Below are 27,250 nucleotides of genomic sequence, written 5' to 3'. Positions count from 1 at the left end.
TTAAGGCTGTGAGGCTGACATCTGACAAAACATCCATGCAGTCACACCCAAAAAGTTGCGCAGGTGAGCAACCGCACACACATTTGTACACATGCACGCACGCACGCACAGCGGACTGTTGTGCAGCTGGATTAAGGAGGAAGAGCTCCGTCAGCTCCTCCAAGATCCAGGCCTTTGCCATCAAAAAGCCACAAAACCTCCTCTGCACATCAGCGCTTGCTAGCATTGTGTCCAGAGACTCAAGCCTTTTTGTCTAATGCAGCAACACAATCACTTAAGTAGCGGCTTTAGTATTAAAACCGTCCAATAATCACTTCTAAAAAAAACTCTGACATGAGATGCACGACCAGGATTTGACTGTTGCGTGAACATCACAATATAGTCTCTCACTATTTAAATGTCCATCCATCGGAATGGTGAACAGACACAGTTATTAAATGCCTAAATTCGCTTGGGGTAGGGTTCTCTTTTAGGACCTCTGTCAGGAGGATAGTTCATCAGCTATTCAATCAAAGTCTCCCACATGTCAGTCAGTGGCACAGTGTGCACCTCATTTATTCCCTATTTTGCCTTTTAACCCAGAAGCCCTGACTAGGTTTACCCTGCATGAGAGATATGGTGTTTTTATTGCACTTTTCTTGAGGACAGGAAAAAAAAAGCCTTTGTGTGTTAGTGAGAAGAAAAAGAACAAGAAATACACCATTGTCAGTCTGTGTGGATGCAGAGATTTTGCCGCCTACTAGATTTATGGCAGATGTGTGTGTAACCCCCACAATCGCTGCCATGGGATCAGATTTGCCAACCCTCTTATCCCCACCTCAGCCATGAGAGGGCTGCAAAAACACTGACCTGTAGCTGCTTTCCGTTCTTTTCACAAACTACTTCCATTTAGTTTTTTTGTCCAAGCAGAAAGAGAAAAGTGCCAACAGCAGGTTAAGAGAATTGTAACACAAGCGAGCCAGAATGCAGGTCGCAAGAGCTTACCCTCCATATTTTACCCCTATGCCACTACAGCAGGACCGTATGTACACTTGCCACGTTGATATGCAGTGTTAATTGATTTGAAACACAACTCGTAAGACCAGTGGGAGCTCGGGATTTGTGACCTTCTGGAATGAGCCAAGAAAGCAGAGGGAAGGGAGGGACGGAAAAGCTACAGGAAGTGACAGAGATAATCAAAATGCCAGAGAAGCGCAGACAGAAGGACAGCAGTGGGCAGCGTCTTGAGGGGCAGGGCAGATCGCAGTGGCATTGTTGTGATTACAGCTGCGAAGTTAAGTGTTCCCGTCGGAGGAGAGGTCCGCCTCGACACTCAGGAGCCTGCTGGGGGAGATGTCACGACCGCTAATACACTGATGCTCGCCGTTTTACCCATTTCCACTGTTCCACTTGTGACATTACCCTTACTAATGTCTAGCCAATGCCAAGCAGGGATGATGAAAACTGCTAAAATGGTTGCGGAGATGTGAGATTCAAGAGCATTCGATTTGCAGTTTGACCTTCATACAGGCCTACACAAGATTTCAATGTTGATGATGTCTAGAAATTGACACAGGGATGCTTTCCCTTTCCGCCTTTGAAATACAGCAGCTGACAAACTGTAACCATACCAGCTGAATACATTAACTTTATCATAGCATGAATCACTGCGACAGTGTTCCCAGAATTTTAACAATCCCACAGCGTTTTCCTCCCCTGTAAAAAAGGCTCGGTGTAAATACTGTAATTCCAATTAAACTCTGGCTTCTTGGCCTGTTAGAAGAAGGTCAATACATTTTGACACGCACATGGTTAATGGATTGCGACAGTCTATTCAACAAAGAAGCTAAAAAGCTCTCATTCGACAGGGACCGGACTGAGCCGACGAGCCCTAGTCTAATTATCCATTTCCAATTCTACCTGCAGTCTCATTTCAATGTATCGCAGGCAGTGCCCCAAAATAATTGCTTTTTTTTTTTTTTTTTTTTTTGCAATCTGCAAGTTCATTTGCACACATTTTATTGATCGAAATGAGTCAGGAAAAAGAAAACAATCCAAACCTAAATTAAAAGCTTCATTAAATGTGAAAATTGGTCAGGGAATTGAGAACATCTGTTTCTAGCGCCCTGCGTCGTAAACTCCAAGGTTAAACCAAACACCAATTTACGGCTTGCAGACTCAAGCTTCACAAACACAGCGCAAACCGTCAACAACAACGAGGCCTCAAACGATTTTGAGAGATATGTGAGGGCAAGGACTGAAAGCTCAGTAGGCTTAGTAGGCTAGAAAGTTTAGTAGGCCTTGCGAGTATCGCAACCGAGAGCGGTGAAAGGATAAACCTGACTCACTTTCAACCAATTTCAGTGCACACAACAGTACAGATGCTGTATAGTAGTTTGAGATCAGTACAACATGGTCTATCAAAAAGAATCCGCTGTAGGCAGTATTACAGGTTCTTAGAAGCAGCCATCTCACCGCAGCTTTAGGTGCACCTCCGTTCTCTGCAACCTTGGAGCAGCTTTGAAGCCAATTGGCTCGGTTTGCGAGTTGTATTTTAACAACCCCCCTTTGCTTGAGTGTTTGCTGCCTTGTTTATGACTGCTGGCATCCGAAACGGCTCTGGTATACAAACAGAGGGCAGAGGCCTATGCGCTTCATTCCAGCACGGCCCTGCATAAGGGGAGGTCACAAGGAATAGAGAGCTAAGAGTACATTGATTTCATACCTAACTCTGCTTTGATTTAGGCTTTCAAAGATAGTCGTGACAGGTTCCATATCCTGAAGAGAGAGTTTCTAAAAAATAAAAAAAAATAAACCACAAAAAGTCTGCCTTTGCAGAGTGCATCGGCTGAGGCTGTCTGTGCTTACCTTTAGGATGTCCTGGGTCACTGAACTCGTACTTCCCCATCCCGACTGTCCGCAGCATTTGCAGCCCGTTAGGACCATCCTGATTGTCTCCGGCTGTGGGATGTGCCTGCACCACTGCAGCCGCCTGTCCATTGGTCAGTGGCAAGGCAGGGTGCTGGATGAGGCCGTGGTGAGAGGTTAAGTGGCCATTGCCCATCACACTGTGAGGGTTTGAATGGACCACCTGGTTGGCTTGGGCAGCGAGGGCGGACGGCGCGACCGTGGGCTGAGCCGATTGGTATGGAGGCTGGCTGGGCATGCTCAGCACCATGGAGGGTGGCTGCTGGGTCGACTGTGGTGTCAGCTGGAAGTGGGCCGTCATTAGGGGGTGCTGCGGGGGTACTGGTGCCTGGATGGATGGGGTTACTCCTATGATGGGTGACTGCGAAGTCACACTGTGGCTGAAGGAGGGCGGCTGGGGGAGGGCGTAGGTGTGGGGCAGGAGGCTGGGCTGGCTTACCGCTGCTACTGGTGCAGCCCAGGAAGGACCTAAAGGCAAACAGATGGACGGAAGCGAGAAATGAAAGAGGTTAATCAATTGTATATCCAGCTTTTATACCCCAAAACCACGTGAAAGTTGAGGCATTTCTGTGGTTTATATTGATTTGTATTTTGGTAAGTCGCAGAGAGCCAAAAAGAAGGGCAAAGTGAGTATAAGCCTGGTATTAGATGATCAAATCGAGACAGAAAACAGCACGAGAAGACAAATTGCGGCTTAAATCGGTTCCTCTCCACACCACAACTGTCAGTGTGCTGCTCCGCTTCAAGTCCAAGTTTGTTTTTGACTTAAGACTTAACATCAAACAAAAAATGTCTGAAGCGACGTACAGATCTGCGTCCAAGATCAACATCATAATAAGATTAAGAGATTTACTCTGCTACAAGACGAACAAATGCTTTTCTGAATGTGAAAGCATACATGCTTAGTGCATGTGCCAGTCGACACCATTATTTGTGTAGGAGTCTGTGTTTACCCAGACACTCGGAGCCAATAATTTCTATACCCTGAGGCGTTAGATGCTGAGGTGTGCTGGGAAGACATATTTGTTCTGATCCCTCCCTCCCTCACTCATTTGCTCCTATTCCCTCACCTCCTAGCTCCTCCTGCCACGGTCAAAGCTCCAAAAATAGCCTACCACTCTGCCAAGGGGCCAAAGGCTAGATCACAGCATGCAAAAAGCTACAGAAAAAAAGCCCACATTCATCATGATACTGGCCATGCTGATATAATAGTATGGGCTGGGAAGGATGGAGAGGGAGGGAGTGATAAAGACAGAAATTGAGAAGAAAAGGAAGAGGGTGGGAATTGAAAAGACTCCAGAGGCCAGTTCTGTTCATAATTGAGCATGGCGCTAATTGGCATCAACACTATGTTTAATTTTCCCTTTTTTTGCAGCTCATCATGATAAAAGGGTTAGTATAATAGCAAAGGGGTCAGTATAATAATTCCACATCTTATGAAGTTTTACAGTATTAATGCAGAGATGGCATTGACAGGAATTTTACATGTACATATTGCATCCGTCCTCCAATTCTATGTCCTTGTCCTTTACTATTTCTTCAATCTTTAACCAACAAAATCTATAATTAATAAGGCAAAGAATTTCATTATCGGGACCCAACATTGACCTACATTCAAAGGCCTTTCCTGCAGAGTATAAATGAAGCAGCTGCATTGATATTAATTCTGGTCTTCTGTCGTGTTCCCTTATAAAAGCTCCACTTATTATTTATTTTGTTATTTATTTCACAGCTTGCTTGAGTTTAAATCATGGCATCAAAGTAAATTACTATTTCTGTACAAAAGAAAAATAATAACTAACGTTAAAACAAAACTTTGTTTCAAAGGCAAACTTTCTTCAACAGACACAACAGTGAAGTTTCTGTTGAAAGAAACCGCTGATTAATTCTGGCGCAGTTGGCAGAGAACTCTCTGGCAACACAGTTCAGTGAAGTGTGGAGAGGAGCTGGCTTCATTGCAAACGCCAGTCACAGCTTGAAGTAGCGCACACGCGCAAATCAATATGCAACACTATGCTTGGATTTGAGTGTCATATGTGACAGTGTGCTGGGTCTGTGACATGTGACATCTCACTCTCAATGACGCTTTACTCCGAGCTGGAGTGTGGCTGTGGGAGCTGCGGTGGAGGGAGCAAGCCTCGTTCACTTGCACACAATAATAGGACCTCCAGAACTTCATGGCCAAGTTTTGGGGGGGGGGGGGGGGGGGCACCGCGGAGCTCCATACTTCTATCACAAGTGCATCCATTCCATCATAACAGTAGTTTCTGCTAAAGAAACATCCCTCTTGGATAACTAATCAAACTGATTAATTATTCATCCAATTACAGCAATGTAAGATATGCTAATTATTGTACAGGCAGTAGCACAGGCTAAAACATGTTTGGAGCATGATGCAGAGTAGCAGCTGACTACAATTTGGATTTGTTGAGCTGGAATTTCCACTGGAACAAGCTCTGTGCCAGTATTATTTTTAAATGAGACACATTTGTGATGAGCAGGAGGCAGAGGCCAGCAGAGCAATGAAAGGAAATGAACTGCTCTAGGGCAGAGCCATTCTGGGTGAGTTCATTACAATAAGAGTAGAAAACTTCAACGATGGCTTAACCCGTTGATGCCGGGTCTGCGCACTGCGCTGCTCTGCCACTGTTGTTCAGTACACGTTGTTTAAGGGCATGAATAGAATAAGGTCGACATCTAAATTAGACCTGGAGGAGATCATTTGGAGGACTTTGCTACGTAGGTTTAATTTAGACTAAATCAGTGACACGATGACATTAACAAGGACATTAAAAGGAGAGCCGAGTGAAGGTGGTGGCGGAGTGGAAGGCCTGGGAAGATGCAAAATGGATTTGTACTTTTCTCTACTTTTTTTAAACTTTGTGATATCACGCAGACATTTTTATAGTTATATGCATAAACAAGTTGTTTTATGTAAAGATGTTGTTGTTGTGTATGTTAAATATGCATGATTGCGTATGTAAAGTATGCATGTTGTGGATGCAAACGCATTTTATGTAGGGCAAGGCAGCCAAGATGTCTCATTAGCATTAGAGGCTGCAGTTGGGGGGTTGGTTAGCACAAACATGTGTGTGCAAAGTGAGTGGTCCGTGTTCATGCATACATCTGCATTGTGCAGGTGTACTGATGAAGAAAAACTCACATCAGGAGGGACCAGTGCATGTGTCTGTCAGTACGTGTGTGTGTGTGTGTGTGTGTGTGTGTGTGTGTGTGTGTGTGTGTGTGTGCCCGCGCGTGAGATTCATTACCGGTGGGCTCGCCGTCTCGATGTTGCTTGGCAGGGGGCTCATCTGTATCCCAGGGTGTGAGCTGGTTGATGGGTGTCTGTCCCCACCTCACCCCTGGAGCCAGCAGCAGTCCTGGGGTCTGGCTGTCTCCAGGAGACAGACCGGAGACCTGCAGCACAGCAATGAAAAACAACAGCACTGATGAGAGCGTCATGTGAAGAAAAAAAAGAAAATAAAGAGGAAATGTGCAAGAAATAAAAAAACAAACCACTCAATTTGATCAACAGCTATGGTTTAATTCCAATATTTTATTTTATAGCTTATATGAAAAATGCAACAAATCACAGCCATCAAACTGTTTTTTTGAAGTGACCTTGATTATGGGGCATGGTATATAATTGGCAGTGAGTGAGTGCTGATTACAGCCAATATGTAATGGGAACAATGGAAAGAAAATCGTATTCACTTAATTCCTCAAGAGTCTTTGCAGAAATTCCAGTATTTCTCTTTGTATATATAAGCCACTAATAACAATTAACTTTCTAGTGTGGGCTACATTCAAATTCAGATCCTTCCCTTCTGAGACTTTGTATATCTTCATTTTGCAATGAATTAAACACTGTGTTCAGTCAAGTGAGATAATAGAATTCTGAACACAAATACGACAAATAAGAGTAAATAGAAAGAAACCCTTTTGCTCGGTTGAGGAAAAAAAAATGTAATTTCAAAAGAGAAAATGAAAAGCTAGGTGACAACGTGCGTAGGGGGGGGTAAATCCAAGGCAACTTCACCAAACTTAACTAAGAGTTCCCTAAGCCTTTCTTTGCACCCACAACTTTAATAGTTTGCTCTGGTAGGGGAGTAAGAAATGTTATCAGGCAAGCCCAGGCTGATGAAAACACCGGGTCAATCACCACTGGACCCCTGAGCAATATTCACCTCTCCCTGTCTGCAGCTTGGACGCTTGGTCTAACCACCAGGCAGGGAGAGGGCAGAGCCCAGCCCGATTCCCCTGCATGCCCCAGCCAGCCTCTTGAGTTAATAGAAAAGACCTGGTCACCAGGCCCCTCCTTCGTCCTCCTGGCTGAGCCTTCCATCCCTCAATTCCATTATCCTCCCTGACCCGGCGTCCACTCTATCAAGCATGCCATCTTGCATTCCACCAGCTGTGTCGACAAAGCCCCGACAGAGCGCGGGGCTGACCGCACCACGACAAAAATGCAATCCAAACAAGTCGGTTCACAGTGAACTAATGTGCAGCTTTACATATCGGATCGATCCCATTTCAGGACAATTCACCCTCACTGCTTTGAGATGGATTTATCACAGCTTTACAGAGCCTTAACACTTAAAGACATTACTTGGTATTGATGCAGCGCAACATCTGCCCTGTAATAAACAACTTCACAATCGCAGACAAGTTCAATTAGTGTCACTTACTTGATACATTTATAGTGAAAGTTATTTGACAGTTTGTAACTGCTGGGGGCAAAAAGAAGAAGAAAAATAGAACAGCAAAGGGAAACATCTCAAGGCAAAGTAGAAAACCGAGTGATGGAGCGAGAGGATGAAGCTGGGTTTAGGGGGGAGACGGCCTGTCAAGGTCTTTTTGTCCAGCTCAACCTGTCGACTTCAGACAAGAGAAAACTGAAATGGTTTACTCAGAGAATGCCCTAAGCGCTCAATTCCATCTGAGAGCCCTGGAGACTCGGGGAGGGAAAATTCGGACCATTTTCAAAGTGAGGAGTTGCTTTCTATAGCCCACTATTTGTTTTAATGAGAGTTGTTCCTCCTACTGTATTCTTCTCCAGCCATGCTTTACCGTCCCCTATATACAGGCAACTCATCATTAACTCGCAGCATTGACTCTTACTTTCCTTTAGCCCTGCACCTGCCTCATAATATTCTCCCATTAATACTCCCACCCATTTACCCAAAACAGAGAAGAAAAATCTCTTCTGCCGAAAGGCAATTCATCTGTCACAGTTTTAGTGCACCAGGAAAAAAAAAAAAAAAAAAAAAAAAGGTTCAGGGCCATCACATTGACAGCATATCAGCTCGGCTCAGAAACAATCCTGACTTGAAAATGATCAAGGTTAGATGCGAAATACACACACACACACACACACACACACACAAGCCAGAAGATATCAGACAGGATGTTTATTAAGATCGCAGAATAGCTGCAGGTAGGCAGGAAGGTACGGGAAGTTCTAGGAGAGCGCCTGTCATTTTCTCTCAATTTTATTTGCTCTCCCTATTTCCAGTCCCCTCCTCCCTGGCTGCCCATTATCACCGGGCAGCAGATGGTTTCCTCTGACTCGACAAAAACCATGCTGGAGAAGAGGAGGGGAGCCAGATAAATAATGTTTGAGTCGTGCCAAGCCATTCTGCGTTTGTTGTCATGCTGGCTGGGAAAAAGGTTGTCGTTCTTTTGTAGCGTACGCAGCATCTGTGCATATGGACCACATACTGTAGGTGTGGAATGTGGCAGTGATACACAGACACACATAAAGGTGAAATCACGCATGCATCAATCAAAACTTTTGCGGATAATTTTTTTTTATCAATCAACTAATTGATGAATTGCTCTTTTCATGTCTATTGCAAAAACTAAGGTCAATTTCCATCAAGTTCGTCTGGCTCAACAGATGTACATTGCTGGGATACAGCCTGAAACCCTGCACGTCTCTCAGGCGCCGGATGTCCCTCCCCTTCTGCTATCGCCGCTATCTATTTTGCAAGGGCAAGGTTGCTGCATCCAGGGCTTAGCCCAGGACGGACGTGATTAGTTAAAATCACAGCACAAGAAAATGCAAACAAGCCAGAGCGTTTTTTTTTCTTCCCCCTATCCCAGAATAGATAAGCAATGTAGCCAAATAACACTCCAGCGCTGTATCAAGTAGACTAAAGCTGCATTTTATACAAACCAGTGGAACTTTTTGCTATGAAAAAGATGTGTATTGCTCTATATTAAACAGGAATTAGTGTGGGGATCTTGTTCAATGCATGAACTGCACTTCAAACCTAAAGACAAAAAAAAAAAAAAAAAGTATGGCCCTTTTTCATTTTCATCCCAGTTGTAATGCAAAGCCTTTTTCAGGATTTGAAGCATTTGCTCCTCCTGCACTTTCACACATGCAGATACACATGAGCACACACATGCACACACAGCAAAACTAGAAGGATTTTTCCCCCTTCTCAAACCTCTGACTGTTGCACACATGTCAGAATCAGTGTATCGAAGAGAGGAAGATAAAATCAAGACGCATCAGGCCTAAATATATAGTCTTCTGTCCGGGCAGCGGAGACAGCAGTCTGATTCTGGCTGGCGTTATCAGCTATTTTCTCGGACATGGCAAAGACTGACATCTGTCATTATGTGCGCTCTGTCATCTCGCAGTACTAGGCAGCATTCGTGTGCCTCCCAGAACCTCGTGCCACTGGCTACCATCTGCTGTGGGTACATACAGGAGGGACCTTGTGGTGATATCCAGGGCTCTGGGCTTTGATTGCTTTGAGTCATCCACAACGTTCACGTCCAAATAAACAGGAAAACGTTTGCTCGCTGCTTTGTGTTTGCCTTTGCATTTTGTTCGAGCCAGGCCTTGTCTGGGTGAGTTATTGCACCAGTTCAATCCTATAATAACACGGGGTAGGACACCAGGCTTCCACAGAAAACTACCACCATGGACATTCTGCTTTAAGCTCCAGCTTTTTGTACCTATTGTGATTGTGGTATGGGCCAGTTTACCAAAGCCTGAACATATAGTTCTCCCATCCAGTTAAGAGATGGCTTTAGTTTCCCAAGAGAAATTACTTTTTTGCTCGACTCGGAGAGAAACAGCAAGAGAGAGTGAGAGCAAGAGAGAGGGAGAGGGAGATGAGTACGTCTATAACACCCAGGTCCCATTGGGAGCACACACTGAAATCAACTAACTGCTATGACATTTAACAACAACAACAAGACAGAATAGGTGAAGGGAGAGAAAAGAGGGTTTTGAGAAAGCAGTAGAAGGAGAAGGAAAAATAAGAGAGGAGGGTTGAGGGAGGGCTCAGGTCTTAAATGGGGAAAGGGACTCACACAAATATAAACACACCGAGCAGGCCGGTAACAATACAGGACCACAGTGAAAAGCTAATCTCATGAAATGTCATTAGCACAATGAGATAGCAATGTGCAGGACGCAGGCCAGCGCTACACCCGGTTATTATGTTCTACCGTTTTAGGTTCAGTGTTCCTCTGGTGGCAAAGCTCTTAATGCACAAGAGGAAAATAACAGAGCGCGGGTGAGGAGGAGGTTCACTGTTGTGTGATATCACTCAGCTGGCATTATCACCAGGCCTGTTAATGGGCAGTTGTTTTCCTGATAGGTTTATCAGTTAATCTATTCCAAATGGATGGACCAGGAATGTTCCTGGATGTTTGGTGGTTTTGTGAAGCTGAAGCATTATGGTTTAATTTAAATGCATTAGAAAAAAATAAATACACCTCCACAGCTATCCCGCTATCTCTGAGGGAGATGCATGTACACCAATTTAATTCTAATCAAAATCTCAATAAGAGCAGTCACTGCCTGTCTTGCTATATCATGTGCACCGGTAAAATAATATCACATTGTAATCCCACACCATGAGCAATTCATAAAAACAGTATGTGCGGGCGAGGAAATGAAATTCAACTCAGACAGAATGGCTTTTTCTTCCCTTTGGCCAGGCATGGACAGATACAGCGAATTTGGCTGAAATGCGGAGGGTGATGGAAATAATGGCTTTCCTCAGAGAAAAGAAAGAGGAAAAATGGCAGCGAAGGAGTGAAAGATTGAGAGGCAGAGTAAGACAAACCCATCCATCACATAGCCTTGTATCATTGCCTTTGACAGATCATTTTCAGGTTTTTCTAAAATGGGGAGAAAAAAAAAAAAAAAAAAAATCTTTTTCCTCCTCCTGCTCTGTCCTAAAGCTCCAAATCAAGTGTGGTCCGAAACTGACCGGCAGCGCTAAGTAGCGTACAAAAGCGCACAACTAATTTTCTTTCAAACATTATTCACTTACTGTAAAGAGGTATCTCTTTTCCAACGCGCTGACACCTAAATGTGAAGTGGATTTGTTCTGGGCTTCCGTCATAATGGTGCTGAATGCTGGAGCCCAAACCACGGTGTGGCTGTGTCCAATCTATTAGACTGGAACATAGCAGAGCATCTCACGAGTAAACAAAGAGACCACTGCTCCATTTTTGGCAGCCATCTTAAAATGGAGTGGTGCTCCAACATGCCGAACAGCGTGGTGCCATATGATGGCTGCATAGTGAAGAGACAGAGACGAAGAGAGGTAATATTTCTTTTTACTCCAAAGGATCCATTGTGTTGCACTTAACCCTCACCCTTAACCCTTTTCGCAAGTACAATTAATGATCACTATACTTTCATACTTTTTCATGTTGACTGTTTTCTTCAATTTTATACTAAACTTTGACATGCACCAGTCTGTAATTATCTATCAACATACATTACTCTAATATTAGTCAAAATTATTCATAATTTCTGCTTTTTTGACTCAATAACTGGTATAATTTCCTTTTAATAGAGGTTTATTGACCATGAATTCCAAAAGAAAACAGTAGTGGAAATAAGTTGGTGAGTGGCGCGTATACAGTACTGGTGGTAGTGGACAAAAGCGTTCAAAGTGTAAAAAAAACCCGACATCTTACATTTTAAAGAAAGTGTCAAAAAAGGTACAAAAATATTGAAAAAAAAAAAAGTGTTAATTTTCTATTTTGACCTGAGAGGACAACAAGTGCATGGTTGGCTTGAAGACAACACGGGGGTTAAAAATGTGAACCAACACTGCTAGTAGACATATCCACTGCATTGTGGAAGGCTAACAATGTTGCTTTTCTTGAGCATTAAAAAGCAAATCTTGTGTTGTGTTTAAAGACCTTATTGTAAAGTAAATATCGGAAACGACACCTTTTAACAATCAATAAAATAACTATAGATAGAAATCTGTAGCACAGCTCCTATAGTATCCCTCTTTGCTGAATCCAGGTTGGTAGCTCATTTGAAAAATTCACTTCCATACAATTCAAAAGTATTTGACCTTGCATAACATAATCATTCTATAGCCCTGCGTTTTCTCACGTTTATCTAGCCATAATGGGAGGGTACAAAGACCTCATTGAAAATAAAAAGGTATAAGTTAAAACATGTTGTTAGACTTTGACTTATTCACCTGAAAGAAGTCAAGAAAGTTTGCTTTAGTCTTTTAGTGCACAGAACAATGCTTGCCACCATTTAGAACACCTGCCTCTTTCTTAGTCACCATCTGCATAGAGGCAATATCACTTTATACAAGAAAAATGTCAGCCAATACTGGCGGTTGACTGTTTATGACTGGCAGTTTGTACACCAAAAATTGAAAAAACAAACAAAGCGGATCCTTCCAGGCGCCAACATTTAACACTGACCCCCGGCAGCACGACAGACAAACATAATGAAAACACACAACACAAGGGCCTGGTGGGTATATATGCTATTGATGCACCACAGAAAGGGCTACGGATACAGACTCTATAATTTCAAGCCCCGGGCCAAACGACTGAAGGGGAACGGACTTCACTTCCACTGAAATTCCAGCCAAGACACTCCGACAGCTTGGGCAAGCTCCTGGCTCGACGCACACGTTCCAGAAAAGAGAAGCCTGATCGGAGGTGCGAAGCCGACAAGCTTCAGTGGAAAAGCAGGGCTGGAAACCCCGCCTAATATCCCATGAGTGCTCCGAGGTTGCTGCGCTTGCCCTCCAAACCCGACCTCAGCCCATCCTTTTCTTGTGTTTTCTCTTCTCTTGCAGACAGTGTAAATGGCTCCGTGAACATGTCTTATCTGTGGGACTAAGCAGCGGTGGTAAGGCTTCTTGAAGAGGGTGACTAGTGCTCGGACATGTGTGCTGTGGAGGCATCCTTATGTCATGGTAACACCTCCTCCCAGAGGAGCGCGTCAGAAACCCCAATTGTCCTCCGTTTGCACTGGCCGGGACAGTGAGAGACATAGGTCTCTAGCAAGCCATGACCCTGCCTGATATGTGGTGAGTGTTTGGGGAACAAAATATCCACTGCCTGTCACAGCAGCAGCCTTGGAGACCAAGAGATGACTGTGTAGCTCTCGTCTGTGGTTGAAATTGAGGCAAAATGACTGCTGTGTGTGTGTGTGTGTGTGTGTGTGTGTGTGTGTGTGTGAGAGCTTTAAGTGCATGTGTGGCTGTAATAAACGAGCGTTGTTAACTGGGTGAACAGCCATTTAGCGCTAAAGAATAAATTGAATTCATATTGATATTGCAATATGAAGGGAAACAATATCTTCTTTGTCAAGAGTGCAGTGTGGGGACTTTTAAAATGCATTTTGCAATGCATGCAATTTGAAAGCCAGGCCAAAAACCAGATGACCATATGGCAGGGCTGAGCAGAGAAGAATGCAGTACATGCTTATTGCACAGGTCCACACATGTAGCGGTTCAAGTTCCAGACATATTGTCTGAACAAAAGGATTTCATTACCACCGTGCCCATACACATTTCCATGGCTCTCTGACATACAGAGCTTCAACACTGCCTTGGTTGCTGTCTTTAATGGAACAGTTGAGGCAAGTTATAAATAACATTTCAGAATGTATAGTATGTGTGAAAGGGCTTTACGTTATCAGTGTCAATATTGTGTATTGTGGCGGCTAGAATGTTTCGTTCATTCTTTTCACGATGTACCATCAAGGACAAAGTTAGCTGCTGCGTTCGACAAATTCACAGTCAAGTATTGACCTTTATTGTGGAAGAAGAGATTATGCCGAGTTAATGCCGCTTTATATGCTGCTTTATATTTTGTCTTTTTGTTCTGTTCTTGTGTACTCGTGTCTTCTCAAACAGTCACTATCAAAAGGATGTGATGGGAGAGCAGGAGATGGTGTTGATCACTTCGCCCAATGTCAAGAGGTGACATCAAACTCTGTAGAGTTCAGCAGCCCATGTGTCCGATAAGAACAACGAACAGATCAACTTCTGCTTGATTAGATGTATATATATAAAGAGAGATTAACAAGGTGGGGGAAATGATCTAGTACTAGCATCAACTGTATTGTCAAGAGCAGGTCTCCAGCAGGTCTGAAGTTTGTTTCGTGAGCTAAACAGATCATTTGATACTTGTACACAGACAGATTATGAAACTGACAGAGCAGACAGGCAGTTAGATGGATGCTACTATGCCATGGAGCCTCCTGTTGACCTTTGCAGGGCAATGAGTGATCTGGCAGACAAAAGATACAGCCTTTGGTCAATAGGGACCACAACAAGTATACTAGAACAGTCAGTTTCTGGCCAACATCCAAGCTGGTCTGACAAAATGCCCAAATATGAGCTCTGAAATTGCTTATTTCAAACCAGATGGTATTAAGGTAAACAAGGCTGTATTCTGTTTACCTTCCCATCCACATCCATACAGTAGGATTTAGTTCGCTAAAGTGCACATGCATTACTGAAGCATTTTTACAGCATTACATCGCCTCAGCACCTGGAAGGCAAACTCTCTAATCAAGGCTCCAAGTGTGAGTAATTAAACTTGAAAACGGAGGCCCTGCCAATGACCAGTATTTGCTGCAAATGTGCCTAATTAATGACGCAGTGCTGCAACATTATGAGAGCACAATGACCAAATTCATCAGCTCCACTCGGATGATCTCTGGACACTGAAATGAATACGCCAGTTGGCTACGGAGAACCTATCCCCTTTCATTCGGGTTTCTAAAAATAGCCGTATTAAGTGAGGGACAGCAGAATCTGCATTACAGCGCTGTCAAATCACAAAACCCTCATGACTTCACTAAGGTATATAATTACCAGTGTGCCTACGAGCCTCTTACTATCTGTTATTTTTGAAAGGAACAAAATCTAACTTTAATAGTCAACATTTGAGCCTCACAAGAAAACGAAGATGTGTTAATATTCTAAATGCAGATCTATTTTATGGAAGTGACATGGCCTGAACAGGGATATGGACTTCTGGCCTGAGACTTTATCAGCCACAGACATTAAAGCGGTGCACAGGCAGCCACATGTGTAACCTGTGGCAGTGTTCAAACCTTTGAGGTTCCAGTTTTGGAGCTCCAGCACTGCTCCCCCAGGGTTTGCGAGGCGACTGAAAGACTGGTTTATCCCACAAGATGAAGTGGTCAGTGTGGCTCTGTGCTCCTGCAAGCACAGGGGGGATTCCACACAGCGCACTGCTTGGGGTAAGATATACACTGGAGAGACATGCTGGGATCATTAGAGACACAAGGAATTGAGAAATAGCCATGAACTACACTGCGGCAGGTGGATAAACAGAGCTTCGCTTGAATGATGGGAGGATTTATTATGCAAAAGGCTTTTTGGAGCTGCCTTTCACATGCCTGTGAATGAGCTCCTCTTGATTTGGATTTTCAAATGTTTTTTTTTGGTTTTTCAAATGCTAATGCAGTTCTATACAGATGGCAAAAGTAATTTCAAGGTTCATATCCTGTGTCGAAAGCTACAATTGACGAGTAAAATCAGGATCTATTTGAAGGTGGGTTGATGTCTCCATGCTTGTTTTGTTTCTTAACGGCACACAATTTGGTGACTCGAGAAATGTTCCAAACCCAACTCAACACCTAGTTACAAGAGTAAAGTCTGCATAAATATCCTTGTGGAAACTACACATCTTACATACAAAAACAATTATAATCATGGATTCTGGACTATTAGCACTATTAAATCAATGTATAACAGCTATAAAACACAGAATCCTCTATGTGCTTAGAATGTCAATACTTTTAAATGCTGTTTTTATAAATACTGTAACTGCTCTTTCTCGTCTGTAAGTACACATTTCAAAAGGTACAATCAATACAGTGTGCCTGTCAATGTTGTAGTTCACATACACACACACACACACACACACACACATTCCCTACTTTTATTTTTGGTTTCTCTTCTCTGTCCAGCTCACTTCAGCAGACTCATTTACTGAAGTTACATTTCAGGCTAACAGCAGCAGTGTAGAGCACAGATCTTCAACAGGGGTCCTCAGAGTCACTGTTATTATTGTAAATCTTTGAAAGTTTTTAAAACAAAATTAAAAATGTCTAAACATAATTCCCACATATTCTCAGCAACTATAAATCCCCACTGAAGATAGGCTTACTGGCCTATAGGTAAGGTAGTCACTAAGACAGCCATCCACAGACACAGTTCCTAAAGATTCACTGTGCCCCATAAAAGATGATTTATAAAGACATGACAACAATTCATATTTTAAAAGCTTATTATTCTATGCACTAAAAATGTATAAAGGCTTTAGGCCACCCTCCATGTTATTGTAGCCCCAGTTGATTTTGAAACTTCATTTTACAGAATATACTGTATGTAGTAGGAGGTCCATGCTCCATCTCTCTTTCAGTGAAGGGGTCCTTGGCTTAAAAAAACATTAAAGACCCCTGGTGTAGAGAATAAAGAAACAGTAAATATATTAAGAAGAAATTCCTCTAGCTTGTTGGCATCAGTCTCTTTTTTCCCCCATTTCACAAAACCTTTGAGACTAATAAGTGCAGTATCCTATTTATCAGCAGCAGTGCCTGTGACAGGACAGACTTACAAAGATTTGCTTTGGATCTTTGTAGCAGGTACATGTACACATCAGGGGCCTGTTTCACAAAAGCAGAATATATAAATCCAGGATAACTGATAAAGCGAGGCTTGACCTAGTCTAATCTGTGCATCCTGGCTTGGTGCTTTTCACGAAGGCCAAACCAGGCTGAGGAGGAGCGACTAGGTTGAGCCAGGATGAAGTAATTCAGATAGATGCGCGTCCATGGCTTTCCTCAAAAGACCGCGAGGTCGATCACAAATTTACTGATACCAAAATGGAGAATACGCATTTGTAGCCTACATACTTTATACAGATTGAGCAGCAGCTTCTTGTGAAAGTATGATGACGTGAAACACATTTGTATAAAAAGAAAAGAAACATGGCCGCTGTAATGAAACAGCGAGAGAAAGCGTGGTAGACGATCGCTGACCAACTGAATGCGTAAGTAGCCTAAAAATATACATTAACTCACCACTGCTCTGAATTAAAACCGTCATAATCATGCCATTCAAGGATTAGGCTACTAATCATTTGCACAAATTAACAGTTGTACTCTTTGCCTTAAAAGTAAGCAGATAACGTTACTCAGGAAATTTACCATGAAGATCAATTTACTATAACGCTAGAATATGATGCGTAAATATTTCTTTCACTCTGTTCCTCCCTCTCTCTCTCTCTCTCATGGGCTAAAATATAAATGTCCTAAGTCATATTAACTTCTACTGCTCACTTTTAATGCAAAGTGTACAACTGTTCGTTTTTGCAAATGACAGTGACTCATTGAATGGTTTCAGTTAAGAGCAGTAGTTCATAAATGTATAATATACTATCATTCAGTCTCTCCGCTAACCTATTATCGGCCACGCTTTTTCTCGCGTTTCTTTCATTTTTTATTTTTTATAGAGGACGAGTTTCCTTCTCTATATATTATATGCTTTGCTCCCTCGTATATATGGACACTGAAAAGAAAGACACTGAAGAAATTGGACTCTAAAATCTAGAAACTATAAAGATAATTAAGTGATAAATCCCATGCACACTGTAAACATGAATGGAACAGAGTATATTCATCAGTTATTTCTCCCCCAGCAAAATATAAGGTCAAAAACCATTGGGGTGTCCTCCCCCTGTTGTTACATGAATGTACAGTAGCCTACATCACTAGATAGTTACTGGTCCAGTAAACTAAGACTATAATTTTGGAGGATTGTACAATTAGGATAGGTTCTTTAAATTGTACAATCCTCCCAAATTATAGTCCCAGTTTACTGGACAACACAAGTTGTCTGCTAAGAATGCCAAATCCAATGTATATGGAAGCTGAACAAACATGATCCTTATTGTTAAAGAATTTTAAAAAAATGAATCAACTAAAATAATTCAAGGAGCATTGGTCAACTATAGAAATATACATCATTGTATGTATTGCCCTTAGTAACAGACTTCATTTAAAACCCATTTGAAATTGTATCAGCCTTTTCTAATTATCTCAACAACTGTCAGCAATATAGCCTATTCATCAAACTTCTAACAACAATATGAACAGCAGTCTTCATACAGCAATATAACAGTAACAATGACTGTCACATGAATAATTATAAAAAATAAATAAATAAATAATGGTCAGAATTTTAAATAATAACAGTACTTAAATGAACTGCAATATGCACCTGTTGTATTTTAATCCAGGCTGATAACAATAGGGTAAAACCACTGCTGGGTGATCAGAAAAGGCTCCAGGATTAAATAAATCCTGGCCGTTAGCCTGGTCGGGAGCAGGCTAGCTGTTAGCCTGGCCGTTAGCCTGGTCGGGAGCAGGCTAGCCGTTAGCCTGGCTGTTAGCCTGGTCGGGAGCAGGCTAGCCGTTAGCCTGGCTGTTAGCCTGGTCGGGAGCAGGCTAGCTGCACAGAATAAATCTCCATGGTGATTTATGTGCCTCCGCTTTCGTGAAACCGAGTCAAGGCTAAATTCATCCAGGATAACGGGGAAATCCCAGCTTAATCCCTTATCTTGGTTTTGTGAAACGGGCCCCAGATTTGTAAAAAGAACATAAATAAATAGGACTTCAAAAAAATAAATAAAATATTCTTGAAATGTATTTGTTGCGCCAATATTTAGTCCCTTTGGCATTTATGAAATGATTTAACTTTGTTATTCAATTGTTTTGTTATGTGATAATGTGTGAGATGAAAAAGTGTTTCTGCTTCATGAACACAGACCGACCACATTCATATTCATGAGTTGGATGATTAATCACTTACATGGATGAGTCATGTTACTAAAAATGTTCCTCCAGCCAAATATAAAACTAGAATACCAATGTGCATAGAGGTGGAGCTTCATACCTGATGTGTCTTCTTTCTTTTTTATGTAAGAAGACACATCACACACCCACTGATCATTAAAATACAAAAATGGAGACTCGAGAAATGTTCCAAACCCAACTCAACACCTAGTTACAAGAGTAAAGGCTGCATAAATATCCTTGTGGAAACTACACATCTTACATACAAAAACAATTATAATCATGGATTCTGGACTATTAGCACTATTAAATCAATGTATAACAGCTATAAAACACAGAATCCTCTATGTGCTTAGAATGTCAATACTTTTAAATGCTGTTTTTATAAATACTGTAACTGCTCTTTCTCGTCTGTAAGTACACATTTCAAAAGGTACAATCAATACAGTGTGCCTGTCAATGTTGTAGTTCACATACACACACACACACACACACACACACACACACACACACACACACACATTCCCTACTTTTATTTTTGGTTTCTCTTCTCTGTCCAGCTCACTTCAGCAGACTCATTTACTGAAGTTACATTTCAGGCTAACAGCAGCAGTGTAGAGCACAGATCTTCAACAGGGGTCCTCAGAGTCACTGTTATTATTGTAAATCTTTGAAAGTTTTTAAAACAAAATTAAAAATGTCTAAACATAATTCCCACATATTCTCAGCAACTATAAATCCCCACTGAAGATAGGCTTACTGGCCTATAGGTAAGGTAGTCACTAAGACAGCCATCCACAGACACAGTTCCTAAAGATTCACTGTGCCCCATAAAAGATGATTTATAAAGACATGACAACAATTCATATTTTAAAAGCTTATTATTCTATGCACTAAAAATGTATAAAGGCTTTAGGCCACCCTCCATGTTATTGTAGCCCCAGTTGATTTTGAAACTTCATTTTACAGAATATACTGTATGTAGTAGGAGGTCCATGCTCCATCTCTCTTTCAGTGAAGGGGTCCTTGGCTTAAAAAAACATTAAAGACCCCTGGTGTAGAGAATAAAGAAACAGTAAATATATTAAGAAGAAATTCCTCTAGCTTGTTGGCAATGATCATTAAAATACAAAAATGGAGACCATTAGTAGTTGCTCCCTGGATACAAAAAAATTGGGATGTCTGCATTTGCTCTAGTTATGTTCAAAACAAGCACTTCCCCAAAAATGTGAAATTTTACAAATGTGAAATGTGACTTGAAAAGTAAACAACATTTCCATGAACTGCAACATCTGAAAATTTCTTTTGCAGCAGCTGATGTAGTTAGTTAGTTTAGTTTTTTTTGAAAATTGTATCTAAAGGTCCCTTCTCTTGACCTATCTGAAGGAGGAAATTATGCCACTGGAGGCAGACTTTAAATACACCTATGTTGTCAGCAGCAGCAGCATCTGTGTTGTATACCGATCCCCATTTCCCTTACACAAGCCTGCACACTGGCTCCCTGTGCACGTGTTGACAGGAGCTTGTAATCTGAAATAGTCTGCAGGGTTTAGCTGTTAAGTCCCTTGTAGGAATGGGATACAGGTAAGGTGGGAAGAGGAGGACGAGGAGGAATAAGAGGGAACAACTTCCCTTCAAAGCTTATTGAGCTGTCAGGTTTCAGTCCCTATCAGAGACCATTGATTTCCCATCACATATCCCACTGTATGGGCTTTTATATCCGTCTTTGATAAGAGCGCTTCACATAATGAGCATGCTTTGGTGGTTATGACCACATAAGGAAGCCCGTCCGTGTATCGATCTGTGTTGACCCCAAACACAGTCCTTTATTTAAATTGATCCATAACAGAGTAGCCAAGTGCTGGTTTCACATTTTTAATGGAAAGTATCAGACTTTACGTTGAGCGATGCACAGCGGAGTCATCACAAGCTGTGACACGTGGGGTGACACATAGACAGCTAATAGTGCTAAAATGTCTGGATGTGGGGATTTAATATTTCCCCTTTCGCAATGTATTCTCTGCAAATTTTGCATTAGCATTTCAGTGACCTCAAAAAAAAGTGATGTCAAAACAATACTGCTGGGTCAACATGTTTGGGCATTTACTAAACGCAACATTTAACAGCATTTATTAAACACAACATTTAACAACACTAAACTGTAGCTAAATGATGCTTCAGAATGCCCCAGACTCTGCAACCTGTAACAGAGGAGCCGCTGCATTATATTAATATTAAGCAAAGAGAGAAGACAATAAAATAGGTTGTGTTTTCCACAGAGACCAGGCCTTATAATGGAGATATACAATGTGCATGCAGAGGACACTGCTTGCGAGAACAGTCACAATCTCTTGGCCATGCCCGGAAATTAGTGAGAGTCATTAGGATCATTTAAACAAGGTCGTTAAGCCGATGAAATGAGGCCATATATTTGAGTGATGAAACAGAAGAATTAGCCCACCATTTCTCATTGGTACGCAATCTCTTCTGAGTCAAGTATGCCATAACTCTGGCTGGAGGGAAGGGCCTGTGCGAGGTATTTTGGGGGGGCCAAAAGTCACCGGCTACGGACAGTTCCCAACATCCTCTATCGCTGTCGAATAAACTTTAATACCAGCAATAACTGCAACAACAACTTTGACATGCTGATAGTGTTGTATGCAGCCATTAGGATGGTTAAATTAGACTGTTTTATGTGTTATAATCAATAATATTATATATATATATATATATATATATATATATATATATATATATATATATATATATTTATTATTATTCAACCTGGGGGGGGACTCATCCTCTCTAAGCTACAACAGTCTCTCTATACACACACACACACACACACACACACACACACACAAAAACAAATGGCAAAAAAAAGCCAACAAGTCCACCAACTTAAATGATTAAATGGATAGTTTATACCTGCCCTCCTGGCGTGTTCTCCAAAACCCTCACAAATCACTGTTGCAACAAGAAAACAGTTTTCTGATCCGATACTGCTACGGTTAAGGGTTTGTTAGGTTCCGGGAAAGATCATGGTTCGGGTTAAAACAACTACTTGGTTAAGGTTAGTGGACCCTTGCCATGGTTACAATAATAACCACTTGGTTAATTGTGGTCATGGTTAAAAGAAATTGGTTGCAGGAAACAGGAGGCAACCTGTAGTCTCCCATGTCTATGTTTTGTTGACCCATCCAACCATCTACTGTATAACAATGTCTCACTGCAGTATTTCCAGCTTGGCTCCACTAGGACAAGAGTCCTAATTCCTACAGCCACTAGATGCCTTTGTCACTTGAACGTAAATACATGTCGTCACAGGGCATTTGCTAAAACTTGTGTCTTTCTTAAAAAGGACAGTCTGACCGCGTCTCAGTTTTACTTGGTTTTGTATTAGAAAGCAGGAAGTCTGGATGGTCAAAAACAATTATGAATGGGATTGAGAGTAAAGAAAGGAAGGACAAAAAGATAAGACACACAAGTAATGCCAAGAAAATAAGAGACATAGATGACAAAGGCAGAGAGACAGAGGGAGCTCATTGTTCAGGATTTATTGTTACAGCTCTACGGCAATGTGCCTAAATTTGTTGAGAAGCGACAACAATTACTCGTTTAGAGACAAATCCTGCATTAGTGCTGATCTAGGATTATGACTCTGATTAAAACACGGTGTTCCTTTTGTCGCTCATGTCTGATGAATCAGTTAAGGGCGATACAGCCAGAAGAGGTGCCCTGGAATTAATCACATCCCACCGCTTTGTTTTTGATCGAAAGTGGGTCCTCTTTTCCTGGATCGCCTCATTTTCCGTTGCAGAGGAGCTTACAAAACATTCACAGCGAAGGATCTCAAGATGAGATGGATGAATTATTAATGATCTATGTCTTTGTAAACTGTAGAAAATATAAAATGATCATGTCAGTGGGCTATGCAAGGTTGAAATCCTTTTTTCTCTTGCAGGTTTTCTCTATGTTCTTTGCCCATTGCTGCAGCTGGGTGCAGCTTCATTGAAAATCTGGCGCATGGTAAAAAGCCCTTAAATTAGGTCCTTGGCCTTCCAGCTTGGTTATCTGTGATGATTGGAACAGTGTGTGCTGCTTGAAAAGAGACATTTTCCCTCTGGCATATCATTTAACATGTCTCATTTACCAAGAAAATATCACACCGGTCACACACAGGTCACACACCAGGAGATTTCTGGTCACATCCCCACCTCGCTCAATACAAATCTAAAGGTTTTGAATTAGAACAACTATTACATTTCTTCTTCTCCTTGTATTTCCGCCTGATAAATATTAATGTCTTCTTTTTCTTTGACCACAATACAATTTAAGTAGGTGCCTTCAGCAGAACAAGAAAAAAAAATTGCCTTTTTACTTTGTTATGATAGCTCAACCTAGATCTTCGAGGGGCACCTTAATATAAAATAAGGAACAATGGACACGGTGAAAGGAAAAAGTGGGAAGTGAACAATAGGAGACAGAATCCCTAACTTAAGCTATTTCAAAGTGTCAGCTTAACACTTAAAGAGAGAAAAGAACCCTAGTGCATCTGCTTTATAGACAGCAAGTCCGCTGATGGAGGCTTTTGCCAAAATGTGTCGGCGTCAGCCGTTCAATATCAAAGTTCTAGTTTCCAATGCTAATGGATAATTACGGTTGATTAATTAGAGCTTTAGGCTCTAATTAAGGAGGACAAAAAGTAAAATTGTGACAATGACCGGACAAAAGCATTATACAGCAGTGTAACATTTTATTAAAATCAATATTAAAATGCCTATGGAAAAAAAAAAGACCATTTCCCCCAGAGATTGATTTCTGTAGCATCACTTGTTATATAGAGTATCCAACTACTACGTTTAGGTTGACGTACTAGGACTCAGTACTTTGGATTTTACTTTTACTTAAAGTGGCTGTAATGGACATTGTTATAGTAACAAAGCATCAAAGGCTCATTGTTTAGCTGTGTGTTCACTCTCACCCCTCTCATAGCGTTGCTGTCAGCTAGGGCTGTGCAATTAATCGGAATTTAATCGTGATTATGATTTTGGCTCCCAATGATCACAAAAACAGAATAAATCGAGAAAAACAATTATTTAGCTCATTACGTTTTGGAAGTAAACTCTTATTTTCTCTTGTGTTCTGAATGAAAAAATAAAGTTTCAATAGGAAAAGTGTTGTGTTTTTGTTTTTTTTTACCGTTGATTTATTTGTTACTGATTTGTTTTTTAAGTTCAATAATTGCTCTTTCCAGAAGTCAACGAGCAATCGTGTTAAATTATCGTGATTTAAATATTGACCGAAATAATGGTGATTATATTTTTTCCCATAATCGAGCAGCCCTACTGTCAGCCAGAGCAGGCAGCTGGTTTCAGCAAAAAAGCTCTAAAAACCCACTGCACACTATACAGATACAGACACAGACACAGTTAGTGACTAGCTGGTGAATATAAGGGAGCATTTAGCAGCTAAAAAGCCAGATATTTCCCTCAGGAGTTGGTAGAGACCAGGAACAGAGCTAAAAGAGGCTGAATATTGGGCGTACATTCGCCAGGGGACCAGAAACACAAATTAATGATGTTGCTCTGCAACTGCTGGATGTGTAAACAAGCAACTGTTGCAAACTAGTCCGCCATATCAACTTTAACAAGTGATCCGTCAATGTTGTGCTCACAACTTCTTTCCCAAGTGGTCAAAAGAATCAGTTACTGCAGCTTTAAGTAAAAGTATAGCATCGTTTAAAATAGTGGTAGCAGTAAAGGTCCTGCTTTAAAATCTTGTTGAAGTTAAAGTGTGTATTATTGGCAAAATGAACTTAACTTATGAACCAACTTATTAAAGTAAAAGTTGACGCATTAACATGTAAGCAGACATTTTAATGATGTAAATAGTTGCAGCAGAGCAAATGTTTCTCATCTTCTCATCTCATATACTGCTTGGTGATTTAATTTACAGTGCCGTATATCGATTCATTTTATTTTACATGCTCATTAGGAGGTTTTTAAAATCTATCTGCAAATCAAATAAACTTAGTGGAGTAAAAAGTACAGTATTTCCCTCTGAAATGTAGTGGAGTAAACGTATATAGAGTAGCATGAAAAGTAACCTCATAACTGCAAGCACAAACCTTGAGTGAATGTACAGCACTTAGTGTAGTAACTATATACTAGTGTTGCCATAGCAACCCCAACAGTCATTCTGTTTCAGCTTTGTGTGTGAGTGAACAAACACAGTTTGGTTGGTGCACAGATTTGTGGGAGTTCGGCGCCATTTACCAGGGCAAATCGGCTGTATTACAAATCTGTTATGGTTCCAGACATTCACTATTCAGGCTGAACATTTTCAATTTCTCTGTGATTTACTTCTGTGCTGAAGTTGGTTCTTAGGATTGTTTTCAAGAAGTGGAATATATAAGAATCCTGTAATCTTGTGGGGAAAGAAATGCACAGAGCAACAGTGACCTTACTGATCTTAGATGTTCTGCTTTTCTATGTGCGTCAAGTTTATATTGTGTAGGCAGGCACCACAGCTCAAATCAGCAGCTGTTGTTTTAGGAACTGCAGACGGTTCATTCAGCTGCATTTATTCATTTTTAACCTCGTCAAGGTAATCATTCTGTCGGGGAACACAGACACACCCACATGCTTTTATTCTCCAGAGAGAAAAGACAAACTAACACAAAGCTCTGCATAAAATGTTTCATTTCCAAGTCGGCAGACATCATTTGCAGTAACAAGACAATCACCCTCATCTTCAGCAGTCTCTATTGTGGGTTGACAAAGCCCATTTGACTAATTCAGTTGATTTTCAAAATGGACTGAAAATGGACTTTCTGTGATTTAAGGTGAAGCAGCCTGGACTGCCCTTCGAGAAAAAAATAGTAAATACTCAGCTGACTGCATGTCAACAATCACTCACTACAAAGCACAATATGTCTTGGTACAAGATAGCCCATATTCTGTTTGAGTGCTTTCTGACATTGCTTGCTTCTTGAAATGTAATTATGATTTTGTCCAACGAGTGCACAATGCAAGTCCTTGATTGTGTCAAACTCAGAATGCCCTTTCGAGCAGAGATATTAACATCCGTTTCTTGTCAAATCTGTGAGCCAAACTGAAACACGACATGCTGGGTCTAATTATTTGACGTTTTTTCCTGTGTCAATGAAGGACATGATCTTGTCAAATACAGAATGCGCTTTATATGCTCTTAATTTCCCAGTCGCTGGCACTATCATATGAAAGTAATTTAAGGTGCTGGTTAGTGCAGTGTATTTTCCAACAGTATCAGATTAACACACCTGCCAGGAGCCACGGCCTTCATTTGAACAGCATACATTATTTCCATTTGAAATGCTGACACATCCTCTTACAGGTCCCTTTTACTGAAACAAAATGTTATGCTAATGTTGTCCTAATACTCATTTTTGTTATAGTTCTGAACCTCACTACTTTGTGTGAGGACTCAAATCATGACATGACTGGAAGGATGGGCACAGATCTGCAACAGTTAACATTTAAGCAGCGCTGCAAAAAAAAACACAGAACACAATAAATCTTAGCCCTAAAAATAACACATGTAAGGCGCTGTATACTGACTGCGCTTGGCTCATGTTTGACAATATTTATTGTCCCCCTCAGATGCACGGCACTTCCCATAATGCCTCATGATGAAAAGGTTCCAATTTCAATCTGACCTTGAGTGTGCTCTCTTCATGCGCTGCTCTGACGTGCAGCGCGTCATCAGGAGACACTCAAGATGTGGCAGGACTGCGCAAACAGTCCCTCAAAATCAGCTTCTTAGTTGAGATGGCAGCTGGAGGATTTACAACAACAACAAAAAAACAACCTCAACACAGAAGGAAGGCTGTGTTGTGGGACAGAGACATGCGCTCTCCCTTTTATTAGCAAAATGGAAAGATGACTCAAACTGGGCTGACATTTAGGCTATGGCTCACAGTAATAGCACCAGTAATGGATCAAATGAACAGGGGATGTCATAATGGAAGGAGGGAGGGGGCAGCGATACAACAATCATTCCTTACATTTTCATTTGTGTCCACACACACACACACGCACGCACGCACGCACGCACGCCCGTCCGCGCTCTCTCTAAATGACAGGCAATGAGAAACCCAATGACAGTACCTCCTGGCATGGCTGGCGGACAACGACACTGAATCAGTGACAACAGCGCTAC

The 27,250-nt window shown here is 41.5% G+C and overlaps 1 protein-coding gene across 3 annotated transcripts in view; it reads right to left on the bottom strand.

Annotated features, from left to right (window-relative positions):
- klhl29 (kelch like family member 29) overlaps positions 1-27,250 on the bottom strand; it is a 215,309-nt gene that overhangs the window by 96,081 nt on the left and 91,978 nt on the right. For all 3 annotated transcript variants that reach the window (XM_078275053.1, XM_078275054.1, XM_078275052.1), the window contains 2 exons: positions 6,177-6,324; positions 2,848-3,375 (listed from right to left, as the gene is read on the bottom strand). In XM_078275053.1, coding sequence (XP_078131179.1) covers positions 2,848-3,375; positions 6,177-6,324 — 676 coding nt within the window. The remainder of the gene's footprint in view (positions 1-2,847; positions 3,376-6,176; positions 6,325-27,250) is intronic.

The sequence above is a fragment of the Sander vitreus genome, chromosome 18 (genome assembly GCF_031162955.1).
Source record: "Sander vitreus isolate 19-12246 chromosome 18, sanVit1, whole genome shotgun sequence".
In the NCBI taxonomy this organism is placed as follows: Eukaryota; Metazoa; Chordata; class Actinopteri; order Perciformes; family Percidae; genus Sander; species Sander vitreus.
Note: the sequence above shows the minus strand (reverse complement) of the source record. Positions and strands in the feature narration are given on the sequence as shown.